The sequence below is a fragment of the Lontra canadensis genome, unplaced genomic scaffold (assembly GCF_010015895.1).
Source record: "Lontra canadensis isolate GAN:19392208 unplaced genomic scaffold, GSC_riverotter_1.0 scaffold76, whole genome shotgun sequence".
NCBI classification, from domain to species: Eukaryota; Metazoa; Chordata; class Mammalia; order Carnivora; family Mustelidae; genus Lontra; species Lontra canadensis.
The window spans coordinates 4247014-4272807 of NW_022631070.1; the positions used below are offsets into that span (position 1 = coordinate 4247014).

The following is a 25794-nucleotide window of genomic DNA, read 5'->3' on the forward strand; positions in this document are numbered from 1 at the left end:
GCCTGGCCTCTTTCCCGGAGAACCACCCTGGACCGGCCAGACACATGTCAGAAGCCTCTAGGCAATTTCTAGAGCCTGTCGCTGCCTTGGAGTGTTTGGAAAACCGCTGCCTGTTTTAGCAGCTCTCAGCTGCCCCAGGGCCAGGGCACCAAGTGAAAAGCTTGGTTGGCACCAGAGCCTTGTACACAGTGTCTTGCTCTCTGGTGAAGAGGAAGATGGCTCTGGAGCACGGAGCTTTCATGATGTGTCCACAGGCTTGGCAACATAGGACATTTGTCACAGGTCCCCTGGGGTCCTATGAAGAATCATTCACTGTCTCCCTGGGGGTTCTTGGCTCCCCTCTTCATTGATGAGCCAAAGTACTTCACTTTGCTCATCACAGTGAGGGGCACAGAGTTGGTGTTGACTAATCTGAACAACTGATTTGTAAAGAATTGTGAGATCCTTAGAATGCGTTCTCCCGAAAGGGTATGTCAGTGCCTGGGCACTTTCTGGTTCCGGTCCTAGTCCCAGCAGGACTGAGAGCCTGGAACCCAGGGCTCTACTGGCTTAGGAACAGCTACAGAGCCTCCCGCCGGTTCCTGGCACATGACTTGGCTCTGTTTTCTATCCCACGTGCCTTCGTTGTTGGCTCTGTTGAGCTAGAGGCCTCATGCTCGATCAGGCAAGATTTCCGCCTCCTGATTTCAGTTTGGAAAACCTCTCAGTGGGAGGAGGAGCTGAGAAGAGCCACAGAAAATGTGATCAGCGTAGCCCTTTGATTTTTTATTAGTTTCATGCTTAAAGCCCTGGAACTGGCAAATACGTGTCCTCGGGAACAGTAAGGAGAAAATACATTTACGTATTTTCAAAATACATAATACATTACAAAATACAATAGATTTATGTTTGTAAAATACATTTTTTTCTTGCCCAAGGTTTACATGTTCTTCTCTTCCCTTTCCCTAATCTATGTAACTAGATCTACTTCTGCCTTCATATTAAGGAACTTGGCTGACGGACTCTTTCTGGCAACCAAGCAGAGGCTAATGAATCATTTACCAGATGTCTTTAATGGTAGAACTTTCTACAGATTCATTCCCATCATCTGTGCCATTCTGGGCCAATCCTAGATTCCCATGGAACTTTTGGAAGTCTGTCTTCTTTTCTCCATTGAATTTAGTCATGCGTTTTGGAGAGTTGAGAACAAACAGGCTGTTTCTTATCTGTCGTTGCCAGATTAAAACAAGGGGAAATGTGAACATTGCTTGTGCGTCATTCATTGGCTTACTTCATGCTCTAGGTCATCAGTTTCATCTTCACATCCAAAATTCAGCTTCCTCCAGCCATTTGGGCATTTTACGTGCAACCCTGTAGGCAAATAGCCTATCTGTAAGCTCCACAGATTTGAGGAGCAGCTGGTTTTGATCATTAGGGCACATTCCCAGTACCCAGCATAGTGCCCAACACAGAGTAGGTAATGATTCTTGCTGATATACACACCAGCACCTAAACATTAAATGTGGCACACACTTCGGAGTCACAGTAAGTACCATGGAGTGGCCGGTACATACCAAGCACTGTAAGCATTTTACATACTTTTTCATTGACTCTTTCGGCAATCCAGTGAAATAGACAATGCTACCCCTTTTTATAAATGAGAAGGTGAGGGGCAGGGAAGTGACATCACTCTGCTGAAATGCTCTAAGTATTTACTTATGCTGTAAGTAGAAAAGCTCAGCATCAAGCCCAGTGTCCCCCAGCTCTTCTCTATACCATTCTTTGTCAGACCGATAGATGTAGATCCTACAATCAGACCACTCTCAAGGACAGGCTCTACCTTCAAGTGACATGATGGGGGTGAGTGCACACCGATGTCAGCTGCCCTGAGAGGCTAAGAGGCTTCAGCCACCAGCGGGTGTCCTTCCTGAAGGGAGCTGTTCTGCTCTGATGCATGGAATTAACCATCAGAAATTTCTTATTTAACTGTGAGCACACAGTGGGCATGGACAGGGAGGCAGACTTCTTTCCTTTCATGAGTTGGGTTGTACAGCCTGAGTGCTGGCATGGAGACAACAGAGGTGGGGAGAGAAGGACAATGTTGGTGACTGCGAGGTCCAGTGATGTCATGAGCTTCATTCCAGCTGTCCTCTTCAAGAACTTGTGGATCTGCCACAGTTTGAAAGGGAAGCTGTTGGAAAAACATTAGGTTGTTTTATGTGGTAGGGATCAAAGGAAGGGCAGCCTGAGGGTCACTGAATGGCCAGGAAGACTGCCAGATAAGGCCAGGAGAACCCCGAGGTGGTCAGGGGAGTAGTGACCTGGTTAGAGGAGACAGCTCCCTGAACAAGTGAAGGAACTCAGGAAAGAAAGATGGAGGAAGGCCAAATGAGGTCACGTCTTGGAAATTTGGAGGATGTCAGAGATAGGCACTATATGGCTCTCGAATGAATAAGGATGGATGGTGGAAGGTTGAGATTCTCCTGCTTACCTTTTCAGGCTACAGGCCTTGTTGTAAACATCTGAAAGCATGGTTTCAGTTAATAAAAAAAAAAAATGTCTATCTCCCCCTTTTCTGGTTTTCTAGAACAAAGGTCAAGAAACTTTTTCGATGGGGACAGACAAGATGGTCTCTGTCCTACTCGTCAAGTGTGCCACGTGGTGCAGAGGCAGCCACAGGCCATCTGCACAGAAGCTGTGTTTATGGAACAACAGGCACCAGGCTGGATTTGTTCCCCAGGCCATCATCCGCTGACCCTGGTCGGCGGGGGTGACTAATGGGCAGACTAGACATCGTTTCAGTTGGTAGTATTCATTCTCGCTGACTGGGCTGCTCTTGTCCAGACATGGCCACCAGTAGTTGCGTGGGTCAGAAATACATTGCAAAACGAAGATCTGGGGCTTCGGGCAGGGGACAGAAGGCAATGGGGAAAATGTGTTTTTGACTCTGACTCAGAATATGAGGAAACAAATGATGGACAGAGGGCACAGTATTCTTTCCCCCGGGTCACCACTGAAAACTGGATTTTTTGTTTCAAAAAGATTCTCCCCTCCACAATGATGGTATAATTATAAGTCGGAGGACCCCATTTAAGAAACGTTTTGTTGGGGCAGTGAAGATTTACCCAGATAAGGCCACATTTAAGAAGTTCTGTGGCTCCCTGAATGAAGGTACCACGTGGCTCTCCTACAAGGAAAAAGTGAACACACTAGAGGCCTGAGTTCTCCCGCATGATCCGCTCAGGTGGTCAGCTTCCTAGTCAGCATCTGACAGCACGGTCCTGGTGTCCTAGAAGCCTGGCTTCTCCTTTCTGGCGTCCTAACTTTGTACTCAAGACTTGCCAGTCAGGTCATCAGACTTTCTCCATAAAGAGCTGGGGAGGGCCCAAGAGGAAACTTGCTGCAAGTAACAAGGAGATCAATTCTGTCAATTCAAACGGACTGAATGAGATAAGAAATATGGGGGTCTTATCAGGGACTGCCTGCCCCCTGCTGGCTGGGGAACCGGCTCCTGGGTGGAATTCTTCAGCACTGCCCTGCCCCATAGCACAGCTGCCCCCTCCCTCCTTTGGGACTCCCAACTCTGCCTCCTGATCCCACCTTGGCTTTGGCTCCAGACTCCAGATTCTCAAGGAATGAGACAAATACTGATCATATGCAGTGGGAGAGGCACTAGATACAGGGGATACAAAGATAAATACGACAGAACCTTTTCTCTTGAGGGGTCCAGAGGAGAAGCAAAGTCATGTGACAGTTGTTTGCAGAACGCTCCTGTGGTCAAGGTGTGTGTATGGTCTGGTCATGGCACAGAGCGGGAGCCAATCAGTTCTTTGTAGGAGTGGAGAAGGGGATCATGAACTTCTCAGAGCCAGGGTGTAATTGAGTCTTCAAGGTCTTTAGAAGTTAGTCAAGTTGGTGGGGTGGGAAAGGATAGAGGAGCCAAACAGAGGGAGATGGATAGCATGAGCAAAGCATGGAAGCAAGAGAAAACGTGTGTACCAGTGAAGTCTATTTAAGTCACTCTAATTAAGGGCCTTAGAAAAAATAAGAAGAAAACAGGGAGGCAAATCATTAAGAGACTCCTAGCTATAGGAAACAAACTGAGGGTTGCTGGAGGGGAAGTAGGTGGGGTGCTGGACATTATGGAGGGCACGAGATGGAATGAGCATTGGGTGCTCTGTGTAAGTGATGAGTCACTCTGAAACTAATGATACACTATATGTTAATTAAATTGAATTTAAATTTTAAAATTTTAAAAGGACATTAGAATTTTGCTGGAGAAGAGAAATATGGAACAATCACACATTCATCAAACCAACATAGACAGTAGAAAGAATTTTAGGGACAATAAAGAGCTTGAGGTACTCAACAAAAGATTAATGACAGAGATGACATAGGAACTAGTCCTTGAAGATGGGACCCAGTTTTCTTTTTCTTTTTTTAAAAATTTTTTTATTTGAAAGAGAGAGAGAGCATGAGTGGAGGTGAGGGGGAGGGAGAGAGGGAGAAGCAGACTTCCTGCTGAGCAGGGAGCCCCATGCAGGGCTTGATCCCAGGACCCCAGGATCATGACCTGAACCAAAGGCAGGTGCTTAACCAACTGAGGCAACCAGGCACCCCTAGGACAGTTTTCTTGACAGGAAAGGTGGGAGTGAATTCTTGGTTGAGGAAAAAGCTGAAAAAAGTCATGAGGCAGGAGTGAATATGCCATGCTGGAAAGTGGGCCCTTGAGCCTAAGAATCTTGCATAAAGCTGCTTCCTTTGAAGGACAGCACCGCCGGCGGAACATTGGGCAGAGAAAAACTCCTGCCTTCTCTGCTCCTGACCTAGCTCTCCAGAATCAGTCCCCTAATACAAATAGGGTTGAGTGTTACCAAAATTCAGAAGAAAAAGTAACCAACCCTCAAGAATGAAGTTCACCTAATTTTAGAATCTCTTCCCTCCTGCTACCAGAATTTCACTTTCCAGTCTCACAGCGTCTTTAAGAGTATGGGATGATGAAGGAGACACAGGGATGTCTTTGCTCTCCCTGCGTGGTGAGGGATGACTCCGCTTCCTCTACATAGTTTCTTGTGGATACTGTCCACATGTGCGGATACGCCATGTTTACTTATTTGCTGTTCCACTGTTTCATACTGGGCGTCGCTTTTTCTCAGCCTCCCCAATCTTTCTCTCATGTTCTTAATGTTTGTCAAGGCACATCCCCGGAGATTTATAGCGAGTGGCATAGGGTGGACCCACGCCAGGAAAACAGGAATCATGAGAACTCGCATGTAGGGGAAAGTTGAATGAGTCAAAGGGCAAAGAATCAGTCAGACACACACACACACACACACACAAAATCTGTAGAATGAAAGAGGCAGGGCTTCAGAATCCAACACGCTGTTGGGCAATATAAAGTTAACAATTTAGACCAGGCGCAGGGGACCGAGGACCTGGTCAAGTTGGTCAGTAGGTGTGTCAGAACACGGATGAAGGACACCGGTTACAAAGGAGCTGTGTGAACATGGGTGAAATGTCTTGGTCAGCATCCTCTTATTCACTTCCTGTTAGAACCGGAAGCCGCCCCTGCGGATGGCCGCCGGCAGCCTGCACATAGAAGAGGTAGGGCCGTGTCTTTGGCCAGGGTGAGAAGTGTGGGATCAGCACTGAGAGAAAATCCTGAGGAGTATCAACCTTCCTTAAGAAGAGAAGTGAAAAAATAACGTTTTGAGCCTTGAGTTGTTTACACATAAAGCATGAAAGATGGGTGTGCTTAATCTCTAAAGAATCAAAGATGTTAATGTTATTGGCAGAGAGCCTTTTAGAAAAATGCACAAATGACATTATTAGGCAAATGTTTCATACATTTGTCAAAAAAAGTCAAAACATTAGGTAATGAGTCTTAACATTAGCCAGAGCATTAACATGAATTTGCTTCTCAAGTGAGATTAATGTTATTTTCAAACCGAAGACTTGTGAATGTGGTTATGTTTATATTGCAAAGGACGTTCTAATATCTGAACCTAGTCAGACCTTTTTTGCTGTTTTTGTTGTTCTTAAGTCTGAATTTAGCCAGAATTTAGTATTTAACAGTTAGTTTCTTTCAGATCCAGTCCTGAGGTAACACCTATATTTAGGCTAAGAAGTTGCTTTACTCTATGAAATAACCACCACATTATATTTTTACACGGATTGCGTAAGCACATAAGTAACTAGGTATCAGAACAGACTCATAGGATACCCTAGCACAGTACTGTGCTGAAAAAGCTTTTGAAATTAGAATTCAAACAGTCAAGGAAATTACAGCATGAAATCATAACAGTTTTAAATACAGGAACCTTACAGTTTTGCTTAATTTCAATATTCCCTTCATAATAGTATGAGCATTTAGATGTAGGGACCAAAGAAATAGTGTTTTCTATGTTTACTTGGTGAAATTTCAAGTTACTATTTAGCAACTACTAAACTTGGAAAGCGTTAGAAGATGTGATGATTTCTAGTCCGAATTTTCCACTTATATGGAAACCTCCTAGTCTCTACTGTTTTTGTAGAGAACACATTGGCCAGTAGAAAAAGGGTTTTGGTTCCTTTCAACAAAATGCCTCAAATTTGACCGAGACACTTTTTTTTTTAATATTTTGTTTCTTATATTATAGTTTGGAATTCTTATTTTTAATGTAAATTATATAATGGGGTTGGTTTTAGGGAATATGTGTGTCAGAGGCAACAAGAGGCACTGTGTGATCGCTGATTTCCTTTGTGACTTCACAGAACCTCCTCAGGTGTCCTTATACTGTAATCAGTGGAGTAATATAATTTTTTAATGTTTTGGTTTGCTCTCTGAAACCAGTCTGTAGCTAGGGTGTTTGTTTGGTTTTTTAAGTGTAACAATGATATAGGCATGAATATGTTATAGAGAAATAGTCCTTCTCACTCAATTTATGCCTTGCTCCTAAAGTTAGGATTTAAAAAAAAAAAAAATCTGATGATTTAGGGTCAGTCACAAGATTTCAGAAACCATTCCTTCGAATCAGGGAAAGACTTGTAGTATATAGATATGAGGTTCTCTTGCCTCTAGGGATTCTCTGTGATCTTGAAATCCCATGGCCTTAAAATACCCACCCCCGAAGCATAACCGGTACCCGGGGACGCAGCTTCTACTGGCAACTGTGGCAGCTGAGGTCTTGAACATGACCCTGACTCCAGGGAGACTTGGGACAGCGCCACACGTGGAAGCCTGTGGGGTGTGCAGACAGATGCTGGGATGGCCGGCGCATCAGGGCTCCTGCTGCGGGCTTAGGCCCCTTAAGGTTGCAGGGATCTGATGCTGCCAACTTTCATGGAGTCCCAGACTCTCTCTCTCTCTCTCTTTTTTTTTTTTTTAAAGAGAGAGAGAGAGAGAGAAAAGGGTAGGGGGCAGAGGGAGAGGTATAGACTCCCAAGCAGAATCCCTGCTGAGCGTGGAGCCTGACACGGGGCTCGATCCCACGACCCCAAGATTATGACCTTAGCTGAAACCAAGAGTCAGATGCTTAACCCACTGAGCCACACAGGTGCCCCTGAGTCACAGACTTTTATTTGTGTCTGTCCCTTTGTATAGAATGACTACAAGGACACATTGCTCCCTAGACAGCAAGGGCTTCCCCCCTGCAGGCTAACAGGAGGACAGTATAAATATGCTTCCCTCTTCCCCCATTACCTGTACCCACCTAGGGAAGGGCGAAGGCTGGCCCATAGGCAGAGTTTATAGTGGACATGGTCCATTTCTGGGTGTCCTTCTCAGAAATTTAGGGCTGTTTTCATGATGTGTATCTGTTGATCACAATTCTTGTTTGTGGCCCAGCTCAGACGTGAGAAGGGCTTAAGTTTCTTTGTGGGATTTTTTAAAAAGCTGTTTATCATGGGCACTTTTTCTCTTGGGTTCATTCAAAAGGACCATGTGGGAAAATGAAAGGGAAAATGTGCACTTGGAAAACATTTTAGACTGTGGCAAGTGATAGCGATGCTTAGGAGAACAGCACGGCTATTCTGCTGAGAACACAGAATGGCTAATATCTACTACCCTTGAACTTGGATTTCATCTATGATGTCATGGCTCCCCTTGTATGATGCCCAAGAATCCAGACTTTGTGGTACAAAAGGCCTTTTGTGTCAGAGATATTTCCCGTGAGTGTGGTTTCGTTCAGACACAGAAATGTTTGGGAAAAGCTGCGTCATCGGGAACCCTGATGAAGGTGGTCCCCGGGGCGGCCAGGCAGCTGCGTCTGTCATGGGTTCCACTGACATTTCACTCTGAGGGTCTTTTTACGCAACGCTTCCCTGCTTGTGAAGTGTTGAATGGTCATTCACGACCTGGGTTAGCAAAGAAGAATGCTCGCCCCCTTGAGGGCTGTGCCAAGAGCCTGCAGCTGGAAGGGTTCCGTTTTGTAGGGAAGGCGGAGAGGAAGTTTCCATCCCTTACCCTAGTTTAATGCAGGGAGCCAGAGTGCACGGCCAGAACTGCCTCCTGGACACTCCCCTCCCTGGTCGTGGCACTGCCAAGGGGGCATCATGCATTAGCTGCAGGGACCCCGCTCTGCCCTTTCAACGGACACATCAGAGGACCCCGTCAGAGGACACCATATACATCTCTATCGTGAAGATCCACTACAACACGGGGACTGTAGCCAGCCACACTGAATGAATGCATAATCTGAAACAGAGTTTATTTGTAGTTATTTATACCTACCTTGTTGCTGAAGGTACTTCAATTTAAGGACAGAGATGAAAAGACTTACTTAGTGATAACCCCACGGCAGAGCTGGAATGAACTTCTAAGGCATTGTTTTCAAAGCACATGCTTCCTCCTTCTAACCTAAGGAGAGTACACATGAGAAGAGGAATTCGTCACCATAAAATAGTTTCAAGAGGGAACAGGACCCTTTCTTGGCTGTTCTAGATAGGTAGGACTAAAAGGCATCTTTAATGACCGGGCAGGCCAAGGGCTTCCTCACGACCTGAACTGTAAGGAATACGTCCTTATGTGTTATCCGTTGTATCTGTGTACCTTTCATCTTCCGTCCACACACCATCTGGAAGGTTCCTGTCCCTATGCAGGCTGGTATCTGCGGATTACGCTCTCTGATCACCAGGAAGCTTATGGGTGCCCGTGTCTATGGACCGGCACCTCCAGCAACTGCTCCCCACCCACAGAGGAGATGCGTAGCTCTGGGGCTGGCCAGTCTCTAAGAACGCTCCTCCTCCGCCACAGCTCCCTGTGCTCCTTACTTACTTCTCTCCTTCTGCACAGGGCATGGTTTTCCTGCCTCTTCCCAATCGCCCTTTCCCCCCAAGACTCCCTGATTCTTCCCCAGCATGCGGACGACCTGATAGTGGATACCATACCCCGAAGAAAGCCCTCAATAAAGCCCCGTCCTTGTCCCCGAGAATAAACATGAACAGTGGTGACACGCTGGAGGTGTTCCGGTGACCTGGAGGCTGAGGGTGGTTTGGCAATGCTGGACAACCAGCCACGCTCGCTAGTCACCCCCTGCCCCCAGTGGTATTCATCTGCGCAGAAACTCTATGCCAAGTATACAATCGTATGTTGTAGATGCCTATTTTAAAAGGTCTCCAGGGAGGACATTTGCACGTGTCCGGTGGTCGCCTGGTAACAAGTTAATTTCAGGGCAGCCTCACCCCAGGGGGCGTGTCTTGGAGTTACCTGTCTCAAGCGGGCAGGTCCTTCCTAGTGTGCAAGGGCAGTTAGTGGAGCTTTGGGGGTGGGAAAGAAAGCTAAGGAACATTGCTTGCTGGGATATCCAGGGTCTTTCCCTTTAGGTGACCTTCATTGGAGAGGGCCTGGGGGAGAACTGGTAACCATCCTCATCTGTCCGTGCGCTTGCACTGGAAGCTTCCACGGGTTTTCTCCGTTGTCATCCTTCAGGCCCTTAAGGGTTTGGACCGACCCCTCTCCTGTGCCGCCTCTTTGCCTCCAGGGTCGTTCAGGCCTTCAGACAGGCGTGGACTGCACATTCTCTTCCTCTCTGAGCTTCCTCTGATCTTTCTGGAATGCGCTTACCCTGTTTTCTGGATTGGACTCTTGGAAAGTCTGGCAGGGTCGGTATTCATCTTCAGCGTGTAAACATAGTGTGCAGAAACACCAGCTGAAGTCCCCTGGCATTCACTCTCCTGTCTGGACGCTCACTTTCTGCTTGCCTTTTACGCCTTCCAAGAATGCGGAGCACCCAGGGCTGCCAGCCCATCTAAGGAGAGAGTAAGAGCCCACAGGCCGTTCATGGAGGGCACTGGCTGCAGGCCACTGCAGCAGCTTCTCCCCAGGCCCCTGGGGATGACGGCTGGGAGGCTGTCCGAAAGGTCCCGATGCAACTGGAAACGGAGCCGCGCAAGCCCGCTGGCCTGCCGTCCCTCGGTGCATATGAGGATACGTGGCAGCTGTGGCCTTACAAGGTCACAAGGAACCTGAAGTTGCTGAGTTGAGGGGAGGAGGGTGGAGAAGCGGGAACAGACTCCTCCTAAAGCAGAATATCCATCACAATGGGAGGGAAATAGCCGCAGAGGAGTAGGCGGCCCCTCTCCAGGTCCTTAGCACACTATTTAAGGATTCTGAAGGATGCCAGCAGCTGAACAAACCCCAGGCTTCCCCTGCCTGAGCCCTCAAGCCCTCGGCCGGTGGTGGCTGCCAGCTCGGTGCTCCGAGCCATGCGAACCTTTCCAGGCGCCTGCCTCAGACCTGGGCTCCCAGCGGTGCTGTCTCGGGCACGGCCGCTGCTCCTTGTTGTCCTGTCCCCTTGGCCCTGCAGCCCTTCAGGCCTCCCAGAGGTCTAGGCTGTGGGGCTGGGAGTGGGGCCTGGCTTGTGTCGCCTGTGGGTGGAAGGAAGGGTGCGGAGTGGAAGTCCCGCCAGCTTCCTGGCTGACAGCATGTCAGCACTCAGCGCGCTCTGCCCACGTCTGTTTGGTGAAATTATCTGATGCGCTTTCACACGGACGTGGTCTAGTGGTCATTTCTGTGCTTCCTACGCAGCCTTCTCAGTATTGTCTTCCCAGGGTTCTCAAGGATGGGGGCAGGTGTCTCTCTGACTTCCTCTGTGTTCAGGAAGTATTTGGCATTCCACACACCTCTCACCATCCCTCTGCGTCCCTCCGTCTCTCTCTCTCTCTCTGTCTCTCTCATTTACTCATTCAACACACTTGTCTTGGCTGCTTTCCAGAACGCCCTTCCTAGTCTTTCAAGCGATCCAGTTCCTTTTACCCCCCTATTCCTGCTTCCCTGTGAGGTCTTTCCCTGCGGCTGCAGCAAACCCCCGCCTGTGTTTTCATTCTCTTTTAAATTCTTAGCCTGTTTATTATTTTGCCTTTAGTCTTACAATTCGTAAAGCAGGTACACGGATCATTCACTGAGTTTCCATCTACGTGCCCCCCACCCCGAGTGTCAGGAGCTTTCGCGCGCACGGGGCCATATGAGGATGCGTGGGAGCTGCCGACCTAGAGCTCACAGTACAACCAGGGACAAAGATAAAAAGCAAATAATCACGACTGGGTCATGATGCACTTTATGACACGAGTATTTTGAGGGCCGTGCTAGCTTAGAAGGGAGAGGATCAGCTCTCTTTGGAGGAGTTGGGAAATGTTTCACATGGAGGCTAGGGCACATCAGCTGGGTTTTGAAGAGTGACTGGGAGCTTGTCAGGTGACACATGGGTGTCAGGCAAGAGTTGAAGAACCTTCCGTCGATGCTGTGATGGTAGAGGCCCGAGACAGCGCGACTTGCAGTGGCCTGTGACAGCTCAGATGTTAAATGTCCATTCGTGGGGCTCCTGGGGGGCTCAGTCGGTGAGCGTGATTATGATCCCAGGACCGTGGGATCGAGCGCCGCATCAGGCTCCCTGCTCAGCGGGGAGTCTGTTTCTCCCTCTCCCAGTCCCCCTGCTTGTGTTCCCTCTCTCGCTGTCTCTCTGTCTGTCAAATAAATAAAACCTTTAAAAATAAGTAAAATCCCGTTCATGGTTATAACATGTTCATGCCAGTGTTCTTCCAGCAAGGTGACCGAGCTCCTTGGACGTTTATCCAAATCCCTGTACATCTCAGGCACTGGATTTTAACCCCGGCCTTGTTCCCGGCACGCAGTTTCCAGGCCAGGGGACGCGAGGATGGAGGTGATCAGCTGTGACCCCTTTTACTCCTGTGTTGCTTTAGACCAAGGATGCCCTGTTCACGATTCTCCACGACCTGCGACCCCAGGATCACTTCAGTATCATCGGATTTTCCAACCGCATCAAAGTGTGGAAGGACCATTTGGTGTCGGTGACTCCCGACAACGTGAGAGACGGCAAAGTCTATATTCACCACATGTCGCCCACCGGAGGTAAATACAAGACCTTGTTTTCTTGTTGCCTTTGACGTGATAGTAAGCGAGTAGCCCATTTTCTGCCAGGAGACGAGGATTTGAAAGCTGAAGCCGATCACAGGAGAGCAGATAAGGGTGAGAGCTTTCCCAGAAGCTTCTGTTTCTCTGAACACCGAGTCTGGAAATTCTCATCTTCCAGGCCCTGAACTGATGATGGTCAGGTTAAGTTAGGGGGAAAATACCTGATAGGTTTTGGAGACTTTCCTGGTTTATCTCGTGGATCCAAACAATGAAGCAGTTTTTGGAAGCTGCTCTTCGGTGAGGAATCAAAGCCAAAGAGATGTTTCGATGTTTCGGGAGCTTGGGCGCTGGCACCTTGGGAGGCAGCGGGTGGGACAGGGCTGCTGAGCTGTTCGCCTCTCGGCAGGGCTGTGTCAGCGAGCAGAGCACGCATCCCAGGTGGCCAGGGAGATGCAGCACACAGCGAGAGTTCTGGGCTCTGAGTCTTGGCACACTTGGGTTGGGTATGTTGCCCGGGGAAGAGTGTGGAGGATGGAACAGGTCCTCCAGGATGCGGGGAGAGGAGAGAACCAGAACAGGGTGTTACCCAGCCGTGCTTCCGCGCCGGACGTGGGGGTCCCTCTCGCTGCTCTCTCCGTCTCCAGTACAGTGGCCCCTTGTTCAGCACTGGAGCGTGTATGGAAACTCGTCCAGGCTCCCTCTGCCCTTTCTGCAAGGGCCTTTGCAGAGACGCCGTCTCCTGGGGCTGCTGTCTCGGTCAATTCTAATTTGGTTATTGGGGAACATAGAAAAATCCAGTTCGGTTTTCTTCCTGCATTTTTCATTTTTCGTCTGTGTATTGTTTTCTCTCCACGATGAAGCTCTGATTTCCCAAATGAACTTCATTTAGAACTTGATCGTGCTTGGATGGAACTCTGACTGCCATGGCATTTGCTACCGGTCTCCACAACGGTGTGGTCTAGGAACCGATTTACTGGGTGATGAGAGAGATAGAAGATTGGATGTAATAATACGGGAGGAAGTAGGGATAAGACAGGTCCTTGAGGGAGGAAACTCTTCATGTTTGTATGGCCCATGGTTCCCAGCGCAGGTCCTGACATGTATAGCTCGTGCTCAACGAGTATTTGTTGAACTGAAGGCATTTCAACAGCACTCCTCATTATTAGTAACGGGGTGTATGCGTGCACGCGCGTGTGTGTGTGTGTGCGTGTGTGTGTGTTGGCAGAGGGCGTGGGGATAAAGCTTTAGGAAACAGCTGAGGTGTATTATGTCATTTTGGAATTCACACCTTAGAAACCTTATTGGTTTCCTTTATTTTCTTCTCCGCATTTCAGCACCCCAGGCTCTCCAGGTGAACAGAAAGTCAGTCTGTTTGTTCCTCTCGGAGAAGCGGAACGGTAGGGTTGGCACATAGGTTCTGAAGCCAGACTGTCTGGATCTGAAGCCAGCCCCACCATCTACGAGCCATTGGCTGTGTCTGTACCCAAGTTTACGCATCTCAGTTGTAGAAAATAACGGGGTTATGATGAAGATAAAATCAGTTAAAATACCTGAAGTGCTTAAAACAGTGGCCGGCACACAGGCAGTCCTCTTTCAGAGTGAGACGTGGCCATCTTCACCCAAGCAGTCCCTCTTGCTGGTGCATTTGGGTCCTATGTTGACTGGGGGTTGGGGGGGACTCTCTGCAGGGTGGCCTGGCGGCTCTGTGGGGCGTCTCCCTGTGGAGGGCACTTTCCTGTTCTTAAGAGCTTGGGACACGTCCTGGCTTTGCATAGGTGTGATCCACACCCTGCTGTGCCTCGGTGTCTGGACCTAGGAAAGCTAAGTCGGTCCTTTCCCCTGGGCTTTCCCTGGCCTTAAAGTAGAATAAAAGATTTGGCACCACGGCCAAGTTCTCATTTAAAGGGAAAATAAAGGCCTGCCTTTTTGTCCAGGCTCACACATCCAGAGGTCCAGTGCATCTAGGCTGGACATTCAGAAAGGCAAGTTAATGAGCCCAAAGAAATGTTAAATACTGTTTCAGCTGTAACTTCTCCTGACGTTCAAACTCAGTATGCATCTCAGAATCATCAGTGTCTTTGCACAGACCCAGCCATGTATTTTAATTTTTTTAGCCAGAAATTCTGGAGAATGTGAAACAATGGGGAGAGATTACCTGGTTCACTCAGACACGGTACATTTTGCGGCTAGTTAAAAATCACTCCGGACAGGGTGATGGATGGTGGTGATGGGTATACAGCTTTATAAACTTACTAAAAGTACGTGTGTACCTAAAGTGAGTGCCTTTTCTTTCCCTCTGGGACTTGCACTCCCTCCAGATTCCTGTACCTGTACCTTCCTGCCCTTTGCAAAGCTATTCCCAGAAAAGGCGTAGGAACCACCATTGCAAAGGTATCAAAGATGTCTCAGTGAAGGGGTTCATTCAGAAGAAGGGGCATATCCTGGGATAATTCTGGGCTATTCCCATTCATTTAGCAAACCCTTGGAAGTGTCTGCTAGGCTGGTGTCACCCCGTAGGTGCAGGCGGCTTCTTTCCCCACTCACGTCCTCCTGCTCGAATGGTGGCAGGTGACACACGGCCAAGCGCATGTGCCCAGGTGAAGAATATGGGCACACGGGCTTGAGCGGGCACCTTGTGGTGTCCCCCAGGCACAGACATCAATGGGGCCCTGCAGAGGGGCATCAAGCTGCTCAACGACTATGTGGCCCACAACGACATCGAAGACCGCAGCGTGTCCCTCATCGTCTTCCTGACCGATGGGAAACCCACCGTCGGGGAGACCCACACCCTCAAGATTCTCAACAACACCAAGGAGGCGGCCCGAGGCCAAGTCTGCATCTTCACCATCGGCATCGGGAACGACGTGGACTTCATGCTGCTGGAGAAACTGTCGCTGGAGAACTGTGGCCTCACACGGCGTGTCCTTGAGGAGGACGACGCAGGCTCACAGCTCATCGGGTCTGTACGTCCGTCTTCTCCCCGCAGGGGGACTCGGGCTCTCAGGAGGGGGAGGACGGTTGTGGGGTCATAACTCACTACACTGGGAGATGTCCTAAGGGATGCTTAACCCAGGTTCGTTGGGCTCAGATTCTGGGCCCTGCTCTGTGACTTTAGGCAAAGTGGAAGCCAGTCTTGCTCGGTATCGTCATCTGTAAAGCGAGGATTGTGGTCGGTCCGCAGAACTGAATGAGAAAACCGGTGTGAAGTATTGGCAGGACGGCTGCTGCATGGTAGGGTCCACTAGCTCCTATGGTCGTAACTGTCTTCTCGACACATCTAGTGTATTTACTGGCATGTTGTCTAGTGTTTGCTCTAATTCCCCCTGAGGCGTACGTAGGAGAAGAGGTGCTGTCTCCATTTTGTGTCTGGGTAACACTGGCCGCTGATTCTCTTACTCCTTTGAGGTGGAGAAGAAACTAGTTCTTAGTTTTTCTGTCTCCATTTGGAGCCTTCCCGCAGCTGTCATTTGCCAAAAACAAGTATGACCTCGCTGCTGATTCGAGCACGTGCTGACTGTCTGTTCCACGTGATGAGCTTGGGTCTTCTTTACAGCAGATACAGCAGATATTTAAAAGGAAAAGTGAGGTTTTGGTAGATTCGCAGCTGTCCGGTAGCCATATTCAAGGAATATTCATTAATGATAAACCTAAATGGAGGCCTCCAAAGTGGGCAGTAAAGGTGGGTCCTTGGTATGAGGCTCGTCACCGTTCAACCCCCTCCCGCAGCGTTTTGGTCAAAGATTTCTTTTTTTTTTTTTTAAGGTTTTATTTATTTATTTGAAAGAGAGAGAGAGACAGCATGAACAGGGGGAAAGGGAGAGGGAAAAGCAGACTCCCCACTGAGCAGGGAGCCCGATGTGGGACTCCATCCCAGGACCCTGGGATCATGACCTGAGCTAAAGGCAGATGCTAGCTGACTGAGCCACCCAGGCGCCCCGCAGTCAGAGATCTAAATAAAAAGATTTGCTTCCCACATTTTCAAAATTACTCAAAACTATATATAAAGAGGGAGAACATAGTGCATTGTATATTAAGATTTAATAATGCTCTCAAAAACAGAAGCAATGACCGTGAAACATACCAGCTGCCCTGTCGTATTTCCAAAACCATCATCGACACCCAAGAGCCAGCGAGAACTCACTATGCACCAGGCTCTCCTACATCTGTTGTCTCAGGCAAGCCTCACAGCCTAGCATCCAAGCAAAGTTGCCACCAGATGACCCTCTCCTGTATTATCTGGACACACTGGATTCTGCTCCAGGAAGTTGCTCAGAGAGTCCTGTCCCTTCCCTTTGGTGGCTCTGTGCCCCTCAGGTGTCATCTTTAGCTGCAGAGTTGAAATTAGGTCCCTATCATTTGTAAATTCTAGCCCCAAAGAGGGGGAAAGAAAAACCAGATTAAGAAGCCATTTTTTTTTTAAGCAAGCATTGCAGAAGTTGTCCATCTCACTTCTACGCATACTCCGTTGGTGAGAATGTGGCCATATTTGGCCAGAGTAGAGGCTAAGAGATGTAGTTGACAGCTGAGTGGGTAGAACTCAGGAAAGAAGGGGAGAATGAGCAGTTGCTTCAACATTCCAACTTTAGAGAGGAGGAACCCGAAGTTCAGAGAGGCTACGTTACACGGCCCAAGACACACAGCCAGGAAGGGGCTAAGCTGGTTTCCACAGCCTGTGCTGTCTACATCTTTGGAAGGGGGATTTTGATGGTCCCCTTACTCAGCAAAAAGCAACCTTGGAACAACCAGGAGAAAAGCTAAAGTGAGCAAATGAGGCGTGACACGCCTAACCTCAGCGTTAAGATGAGATTCCTCAAGGGTAATGGGCTTAAGCGCACCTGGAACTTGTGTTTGGTTGGAAGGAACGTGTTTTATGAGGCCCTTTGAGAAACGTGGTTATGTACATAGGAAAGTGACCGAGAGACCGCTCAGCTGGGCATGCTTGAGTCCGTGTCATGTGAAGAATAGTTCAGGAAGCGGAGTGGGCGGGGGTCAGCCGGGCAGCACACAGATTTCAGGAGCACACAGCAGTGTCCGAGACATTTAAATGCTGGTGTTTTTCAAGCATCTGAACATTGAGGGTAGATTAGACTCCTCACGCAGCGTTGCTCCGGAAGCAAGAGTTCAGTGCATGGAAACTGGAGGAAGGAAGGTGTGATCTACTCCCGCGGGCTCCCCCTTCTCGTGGGAGCCGCTGAAAGGAGGAGGGAAGCCTGTGTGGTAGTGAGTTCTCTGTCACCAGTGGTGTTCAAGCCTCTGCTGTGCCGTCTCATGGCAGAAGTGTTCTGCTGGGCAGTGTTGACGTGAGGGGCCTCTAAGACCTTGGTCCCTGGCAGATAGGACCCGTCCTGCCGCAGCCACCGCGGGCCCTGACTCTGTCCCTCTGTCCTTCCGCCACAGGTTCTACGATGAGATCAGGACGCCTCTCCTCTCCGACATCCGCGTGGATTATCCGCCGGCCATGGTGGAGCGGGCCACCAGGACCCTGTTCCCCAACTACTTCAACGGCTCGGAGATCGTCATCGCGGGGAAGCTGGCCGACAGCGAGGCGGGTCAGCTGCACGTGGAGGTCACGGCCAGCAACAGCAAGAAGTTCGTCATCCTGAAGACGGACGTGCCCGTGGAGCCGCGGAGGGTGGAGGGCGCTGCGGGGGACCCCAGCCACGTGGAGCGGCTCTGGAGCTACTTGACGGTGAAGGAGCTGCTGAGCTCCTGGCGCCACAGCCGTGACGCGCGGGAGAAGGAGCGCCTGAGGCAGCAGGCGCAGGCCCTGGCCCTGGCCTACCGCTTCCTCACCCCGCTCACCGCCTTGAACTTGCGGAGGTCGGCGCTGCCCGCCGAGACGCCGGAGGCCGCCGTGGGCCCCGAGACCGTGATGCAGAGCCTGCGGGGCGCCCCCCCGGAGCCAGGTGAGCAGGGGTGGGGGACCCCCGCCAGCCCCAGCCGCTGTCCTCTGAGGGAGGGCGACACTGCTGTGTTTGTGGGGCTGCAAGGGTCAGAGCTCTGAAGAAAGTCGGAAACAGGACATTCCTCCTAGAGATGTCCTGGGGGCAAGTCAGCTTATGGGTAAATCGTCGGGGTCGGGGGCCTACCCCATGGGAGGCAGTACTGGAGGCTCCGGGCAAGAACAAAGCCCAGCGTTTCAGTGTCCTCCGGCCTCGGGGAGTCCCTCAGAGCTCTGCCTTGTACCGGCTGGGCGCAGGCTCCCAAAGCTGGGGGGTGGGGGGCATCTAGAGATGAGCCGCGCCCCTGGCAAACACACAGCCCCCAAGGGGGTCCTGCCTCCTTCCCGTGTACCCCTGCCTCCCGGAAGGGGAGAAGGTCTTCGTCTCCGATGCTGACCACGTATACGAACACCGAAGTGGCAGATTCTCGACAGACTTCATGCTTTCCGCGCTTATTACGCAGAATCTAGGCAGAAACCGTCCTGTTTTGTCGGGGGAAATCAGTAGCCACAAGCAGAGGAAAAGGAGAGCACAAGGCGTCCGTCCAAGCAGAGCCTTATAACCTCAGTAATAACTGCTTGTGGGAAACAGCGTGTTTTTTACATTTTGACATTTTTATTAAATTCCTGCCGAGGTCTTATCTCCTAAAGAAAGGGAACGGACAGGAACCCAGAGCCTACAAACGCTGTCTCATTTATCCCTCCCACTCTAAACTCTGAGCAGTCCCTGGGGGTGGTAGAGCGAGCATAAGGGTAGGATGTAGGCATAGCTGTTACTGCTGTTTCCGCTGTGTGGCTCGGGGCAGGTATCGGAATGTCTCTGGGCTTCTGTTTCCGGGTGTATAAAACGTGGATACTAACGATTTCTCTGAAGGGCCATTACAAGGGTTCAGTATGTTAAAGTCTTTGGTACAAAGCTAGAGGTTTGGAAATGTTAGATCCCTCTGCCACGAGGGATGTAGAACTAGACATTTAGGTTCAGATTATAACTATATCTGGATTATAGCTGTCTTTTAAAAAATATTTTTAAATTTTTTAAACTGTGAAAAATAACATAAAATTTACCATCTTAACCATTTTTGAGTGTACAGTTCAGTATTATGAAGTATATTCACAGATCTTTCAGAACTTTTTTCATCTTGCAAACATGAGACTCCGTACCCATTAAACAACTCTACCCTGACCCTAGATTCCATAACTGTTCATTACGTATGACAGGCGCCTTCCCTTCCTGTACAAGCAGAAACCCTAGACCGGAAGAATACAATCTGATTTATAGAAGAGTAAAATAACCAAGTCTTCACATGGTACCCCTTCGCTTGTTTCCTGACCGCCTTGTGAGGCCAAGCTCCTTCTTTAAGCAGGAGATGTTTTTAAATGAGCACAACTGCATTTGAAAGTTGTATTTTACTGACCCCAAACCTCTTGCCTGTGCCTCTCATCTCATCCTCCTTAATGATAACAGTGGGGCTTCTTCTCTTTCTAGGACCTGCTCTCCAGAAACCATACAGCCCAAGAATTAAAGTCTCCAAAACCTCAGGTAAAGAAAAGAATGTGGTTGTGTGTCACTTGAGGGCTGAGGTGTTTTCCAGATGGAGGGCCCAGAGTTCCCTGGCATTAAAATGCCCAGCCTTGCCTCTTACTGTACAGACAAATATTTAACTGGCATTAAAATACAGGACCCACAGTCGTTGAGCAAAAGGCAGTGGCGGGAGGCTGTTCTGAGAACCAGGGCGGTCAGGAAACCATAAACACCGTGGCTGCCTCCCCAAGGAGCCTGGCAGGGCTGACAGCAGGACAGACGGGCAGCAGAGGCCCATTTGCATCTTGACTGAGTTTAGAAGTTACTTTTTTCAGAGACGTGACATATATGTGCTTCAGCTCACAGTGGAACGAGTATCTGTGATGTGAGGTTATTATTATTATTATTATTATTATGTTGAGCTTTGGCTTTAGAAGGGAAAGACAAATAGAAACACCATAAAATTTCCTTTGACCAGCTTCCTGGGATTATAATAAGCATCCAGATGGAACAGCAACACAAAGGTGGGGTTTTAGTCTTGAAATGTATACATCTTCCTCTGTAAGTCTCTTACTGCCTAGCTGCTGATGTGCTCGACGTGCCAGGAGCGTTCTGGAGATAGCCAGGCGGGGAGGACACACATGGTCTCTGACGGGGCAAGCACAACTCTTTTGAACACACACATGCTTTGTGGAATTCGAGGAAACTTTCCTCTTGGATGCTGCGTGGAGTAAGGAGTTCCAGACATCTCCTCCCCTGTTTGAAACAAGCAGCACCCTTCCTGGTGAAAGGATTTGGATGATTTGAGTAGAAATGATGTGGTCTGATCACAAGAAACTCTCAAAGAACTGTCACGTAGTTACAGTCATACCTAAAGGGTACCAAAAACATGGACCAGGACTTTGGTCGCCTATGGGTGTCTTTTTTTGCTTTTTCCTCATCTACAAAAGACTGGTATCTTGTATTTGTCTATCATGGGGTGCTGGAGGCGTGTCCCAGAGAGATCAGCTGGCTTCCTTCCTGGGCCTTTCTGAGTCATGCTAGGAATAGGAAGGGGTTTTGGTTTTTTAGCAGTTGCACTGAGGACATTAATTTGCTTGTGACTTGAAAAGACTGACTCTATCCAGGCTTGTGTACGTGCGTGTGCACGGAACACAGAAAGGAATTCAGAAACATGCCGTGTTTGGCATAAAAATTAGAAAGAAGCTAACTCTCCGGTCTTGTGAAGGGGGATAGTTGATGTAGACGGTCGGGAAGTATTTTGTCCGTGCAGTAAGAGGCAAGGCTGTTCGTGCTGACTAGAGGCGAAAATGAGGGGAACGCACAAGCACCAGAGACGGGCCATGGGCTATGGTCTCCTCTGTGGACAAAACTCTGAGAGCGTTGAGGTCCAAGTGCCCCAGAGGCGGGACATTCACGGCCATCGCCGACCATCCTCCCTAACTCCCAGTGTCTCTGAACCCCTCGTGGTCACCGCCCTCGGTCGGGTTTGCTGGTGGCCACTGTCACACAGGGACTGTGGATGTCTGACCCCATGGCGCTCCGGTGACAGGAGAGGGAGGGTTCGCATCCACGTCTCCTGCCTGGGGCGGCCGGAGGAGACAGGAAATGATTTTTGGTAGCTGAAGTGTGGTGACAGGATCATCACGTCTGGGTGTAGGGGACCCGAGTTCACGGACGCACCTCGCACACCATGTAACGGTGATGTGTCGCTTCACCCCCGGGCACCTTCCTCACTTGGACGTCGAGGATCAGTGACCGGTGAAATAAACAGTGCATGAGCCAGGAGAAGGGAGTGTGTACACACAGAAGGCACCCCATAAATGTCTTGTCTCTCTCGCTCTCTCCTGGTTTTGCCTGGTGGTCTGGCAGTGGATGGAGATCCCCATTTTGTCGTGGATTTCCCCCTGAGCAAGCTCACCGTCTGCTTCAACATCGATGGGCAGCCGGGGGACATCCTGAGGCTCGTCTCTGATCACGCGGACTCTGGTACGTTCTGTGACCTCTGGGCAAGGGTAATGTAGGTAGGGCTGCCCCCCTCTGTTCTTGAGACAGACGGCCACGGAGATAAGGGGGTACATCACAGACACTCACTGAGGACTGTGAGTGCTTCATTAAAGGAAGTCGACTGTGGGGCTTGGAGTCAGGAAGACAAACATTGGAAGCCCTGCTCTGACTTGAGCTTTGTAACCCAGAAGCCGTGGTATTTGCTCTGCCAGTCTCACCAGGCTGTTGCCAAGGCTAAATTCCATAACAGATGCGAAGTCGTTTTGTAAATGCACAGGGGCTGTAGAGATTCAGGATCTGTTATTGTTACCACGTCTCTCCATTCCAAAACCGTCACAGTGGGATGGCTGGAGCCCTAAAACCAGCCCTCGTGCTTCCTCTGCAGTGCAGACGTGAAGCCCCCAGCTCTGTGTGCACGGAACTCGGAGGTGAACAGGGCTCTGATCCCCTGCAGTCTGGGGAGGGGCTGGCTGAAAGGGGTCAGTATGCACACAGCCCTCAAGCCACACGCAGGTAGCAGTGCCTGAGGGATGGCCGTGTGGCTGTTCTCGGTTCCAGGAGGATGCCTTTCTTGAAGGCCAGGTGACGTGTGACGCAGTTATGGAAGGTGTGGTCCTGGGGCTCCTGTCCTACCTTGTTCTCTTGCAAGGCTTCCTCCTAGCTTTCGACCTAAATCTCAACTTGTCCTAACTCAGGCTCAGCAGGGAGATGGGGGCCTGACTGTACCCCCTCCCCCCACCGCCGGAGCCACCCACCTTCCCAGGGGCTGTTCCTGGCATCTCTGTGATCAGGATGGCATCCAGGATGGGAAACAGCCAGAGAATCCCGGAGTCCTGAGGCTGCCGTACCTGGCTTCTGCTCAGGCTGGGATTTCTCCTCCCTGCCCCGTTCCCCTTGCTCCAGGGAGGACAAGCCTACACCTTGCTTCCCCGGGTACAACGTATCGATAACAAGGGGACGGCGTCTCTCACACCTTCACACATGCGTGCCTTCACTCATCCAGCAGGACCAAGTGGCCCCTTCCCGCGGGTCAGACGGTGCCCTAACCACTGCCCTGTCCCCTCTGCCTTCCAGGTGTGACCGTGAACGGAGAGCTGATTGGGGCCCCGGCGCCCCCAAGCGGCCACAAGAAGCAGCGCACCTACTTCCGCACCATCACCATCCTGGTCAACAAGCCCGAGAGGTCTTACCTGGAGATCACACCCAGCAGGGTCATCTTGGACGGCGGGGAGAGGCTGGTTCTCCCCTGCAACCGGAGCGCGGTGGCGGGGAGTCGGGGGCTGGAGGTGTCTGTGACCGCTAACGCCAACGTCACCGTCACCATCCAGAGCACCATTGCCTTCGTCATCCTCATTCACCTGTACAAAAAGCCGGCGCCCTATCAGCGAAACCACCTGGGTTTCTACATCGCCAACAGCAAAGGCCTCTCTGGCAACTGCCACGGACTGTTAGGTAGGCAGCTGCTCTCACGCTGGCTCAGAGCCCAGAAGTCAGCTTCCCAGCGTGAGGCTGCTGTTGCCAGCACGGTTAGCTCGCCTGAGCAGTGCGGTCATGAAATTCCAGGCCTCGCTCCCTGGTGACTTTCTAGAATGGGAAGGGGCTGCATCCGCTGATTCTCACTGGCCTTCTGGAAAAGTGAGCAAAGACTTCGGGGGTCATCCTCTTGAGGTCTGGCTCCTGACTCTGGGAAGGAGATGCCATCAAGGGCAGTCCCCAGCCCGGCCCCGGGCGTGAGTCCCTCACCCCGCCCTGAGCAGCAGGCAGTCCTCTCTGGCTGTTTTCGACGTGCAGGCCCATGTGGGCCCCTTGCCCAAAAGTAAAGGGTGAGCTGCCGCCAGGGCCCAGTTTAGAAAGCAGGATTTCCTGGCACTCGAGCGGGACGTGTTTCTGTCCCACTGGACTGCCAAGCAGGAGCCGCCTCGCCCAGACGTGGGCCGGGATTCCTGCAGCCTTAGCCGTGCCCTCACTTGACCCACAGAATTCTGGGGGTGCGGATCAGGAACGGCCTAACTGACGCTTTCCACACCCACCGGAGACACAGTCTGGGAGCGGGGCTGTGGCCTCGAGGAGAGGGAAGACCCCAGCCTCCTTCCCTGTCCGGCCCATGCTCTCTCCCAGCTCACACGGAGACAGTGGTTATCTGTCCAGATGAGTCATTAGGCAGCTTTCCAGCGTTAGCAGCCGGCTTCCAGAAGGGGAGGCCACAGCGAACCCAACCTAGGACTCCCCGTCCGCACCCCCACAAGCAGGCAGACAGGTGTGAGTCTGCTGGGAGAGCGCAGCCTGTGAGGGCAGTCAGGTACACCCGCCTCTGAGCGCATCCGTCCCCCGCCCGCAGGTGGCCCCGTGCACTGGCTGGTCACCAGGCCCCGAAACTGACACGAGCTATTTCGCCGCAGGGCTGCCCGCGCTTGACTTAGACCCGATGGTTTTTGTGTCCTCCCAGGTCAGTTCCTGAACCAGGATGCCAGACTCACAGAGGAGCCCTCCCACCCTCCGTTCCCGAAGGCAGGTGAGCCGGCGGAGACCATCCTGAAGGTGAAAGGACACCAGGTCCCGGTGGTCTGGAAACAGCGGAAAATCTACAATGGGGAGGAGCAGGTGGACTGCTGGTTTGCCAGGAGTAACGCGGCCAAACTGATCGACGGGGAGTACCGAGACTACCTAGCAAGCCATCCTTTTGACGCACAGACGTCCTTTGGCCCGAGACCCTCCAGCGGACTCTGACGCCAGTGGCCAGGATGCATGAGAGCGTGACAGGGAAGTGGTCTTCGGGGACCCCGCGGCGCGCTTCCTGTCGCTTGCGCATCCTCATGTCTTGGCAGTTAGCTGCCACCCGTGACCTTCTGTTAGTGGCGTGGAGGTCCGCGGTCTGCTTGAGGGAAGGGTAGAGTCAGGCCTCGGAAGCAGAACTGTCATTTCCTCTTACTTCCTCCTCCTGCCTCCACCTTCCCTCCATCCCACAGAGAAAGATGGTGGCTCCAAGGGGAAAAGGTCACACTGCGTCTCATACCAACCAGCTTGTCTGTCTCGTCGCCTGTCGTAACTGATGACGGCACATTTGCCACAAAGCTCCCTTTCTCCGTGGAGATGGCCAAGGCTGGGCACTCTGCTTCTCACCGTGTACCGGTGCTTAGGAATCCCTCCTCTTAGAACCACTGTCTTCTCCAGATGTGTAGCCTCAGGGGGACCCCTCATGGGGCCCCGGCCACGGGCAGGCAAATAGCTCATAGATTTGATCACTGTAAACAATTAAGCCTTTTCTTTGGAGAGGATTTTCTCCTGCTGTGATATCTTGCCTTTGAAAGTGAGTTTTCATTTAAAAAGAAAAATTGGTTGGAGATAGAAGATCTGCATCGGAGATAGAAGATCTGCATCCGAGATACCGATGTCCGACGGGCTTTGTAAACCACTGGGCGGTGCGGATGGGCGTGCTTCTATTTATTCCAGTAAAGCTAATAAACAGGACTACCCGCGTGGCTGTTTTTCACTGGCCTGTCTGGGTTGGAGAGCTAGCCCACGTCCGACTTGGCACCCTCCCCTCGTTGTCATAGTTCTGGCCTTGCTTGCTAGTGGTCCTCGGGGAGGTGACAGATGGGCTCTCGCAGGCTGGGAATGGGAGATGGAGGCAGCTCGGAGTGTGGCGTCAGCCTCCTCCCAGGAACGGGCTTCCAGAAGGTGGGTGGACTCATGGCCCAGAGGCCTGCACGTGTCTCGGAGAGGGAAATCCCGTGGACCATGCGAGAGGGGGCACTTTGGTTCCAGAACTCAGATGGGCCATCTGCTGCCACGAGGCAAAGGTTAAAATCAGTGGCCAGGACTGCAGAGGTCAGGGAACGATACCCTTCTTCCAGCGGGGCCCCGTGCCAAGCCTGTCACCCTACCCAGGGGAAGCAGGGCCGAGGGTGGCGCTGGGGGCCCCCACTGCCCTGTCCTCCTCGCCAGTTCTTGCTCTTGCTGTTGGGTTGTCTTGGGGCCCCCAAGGTTCAGCAGAGC

At 50.9% G+C, this 25794-nt stretch overlaps 1 protein-coding gene across 1 annotated transcript in view; it reads left to right on the forward strand.

Annotated features, from left to right (window-relative positions):
- The window catches only part of ITIH5 (inter-alpha-trypsin inhibitor heavy chain 5), a 69892-nt gene extending 44761 nt beyond the window's left edge, over window positions 1-25131 (forward strand). The window contains exons 8-14 of the mRNA XM_032881632.1: window positions 12157-12325; window positions 14978-15287; window positions 17726-18234; window positions 19756-19809; window positions 21664-21780; window positions 22873-23250; window positions 24245-25131. Coding sequence (XP_032737523.1) covers window positions 12157-12325; window positions 14978-15287; window positions 17726-18234; window positions 19756-19809; window positions 21664-21780; window positions 22873-23250; window positions 24245-24525 — 1818 coding nt within the window. The 3' untranslated portion in view covers window positions 24526-25131. The remainder of the gene's footprint in view (window positions 1-12156; window positions 12326-14977; window positions 15288-17725; window positions 18235-19755; window positions 19810-21663; window positions 21781-22872; window positions 23251-24244) is intronic.
- Window positions 25132-25794: the final 663 nt, after the last annotated feature.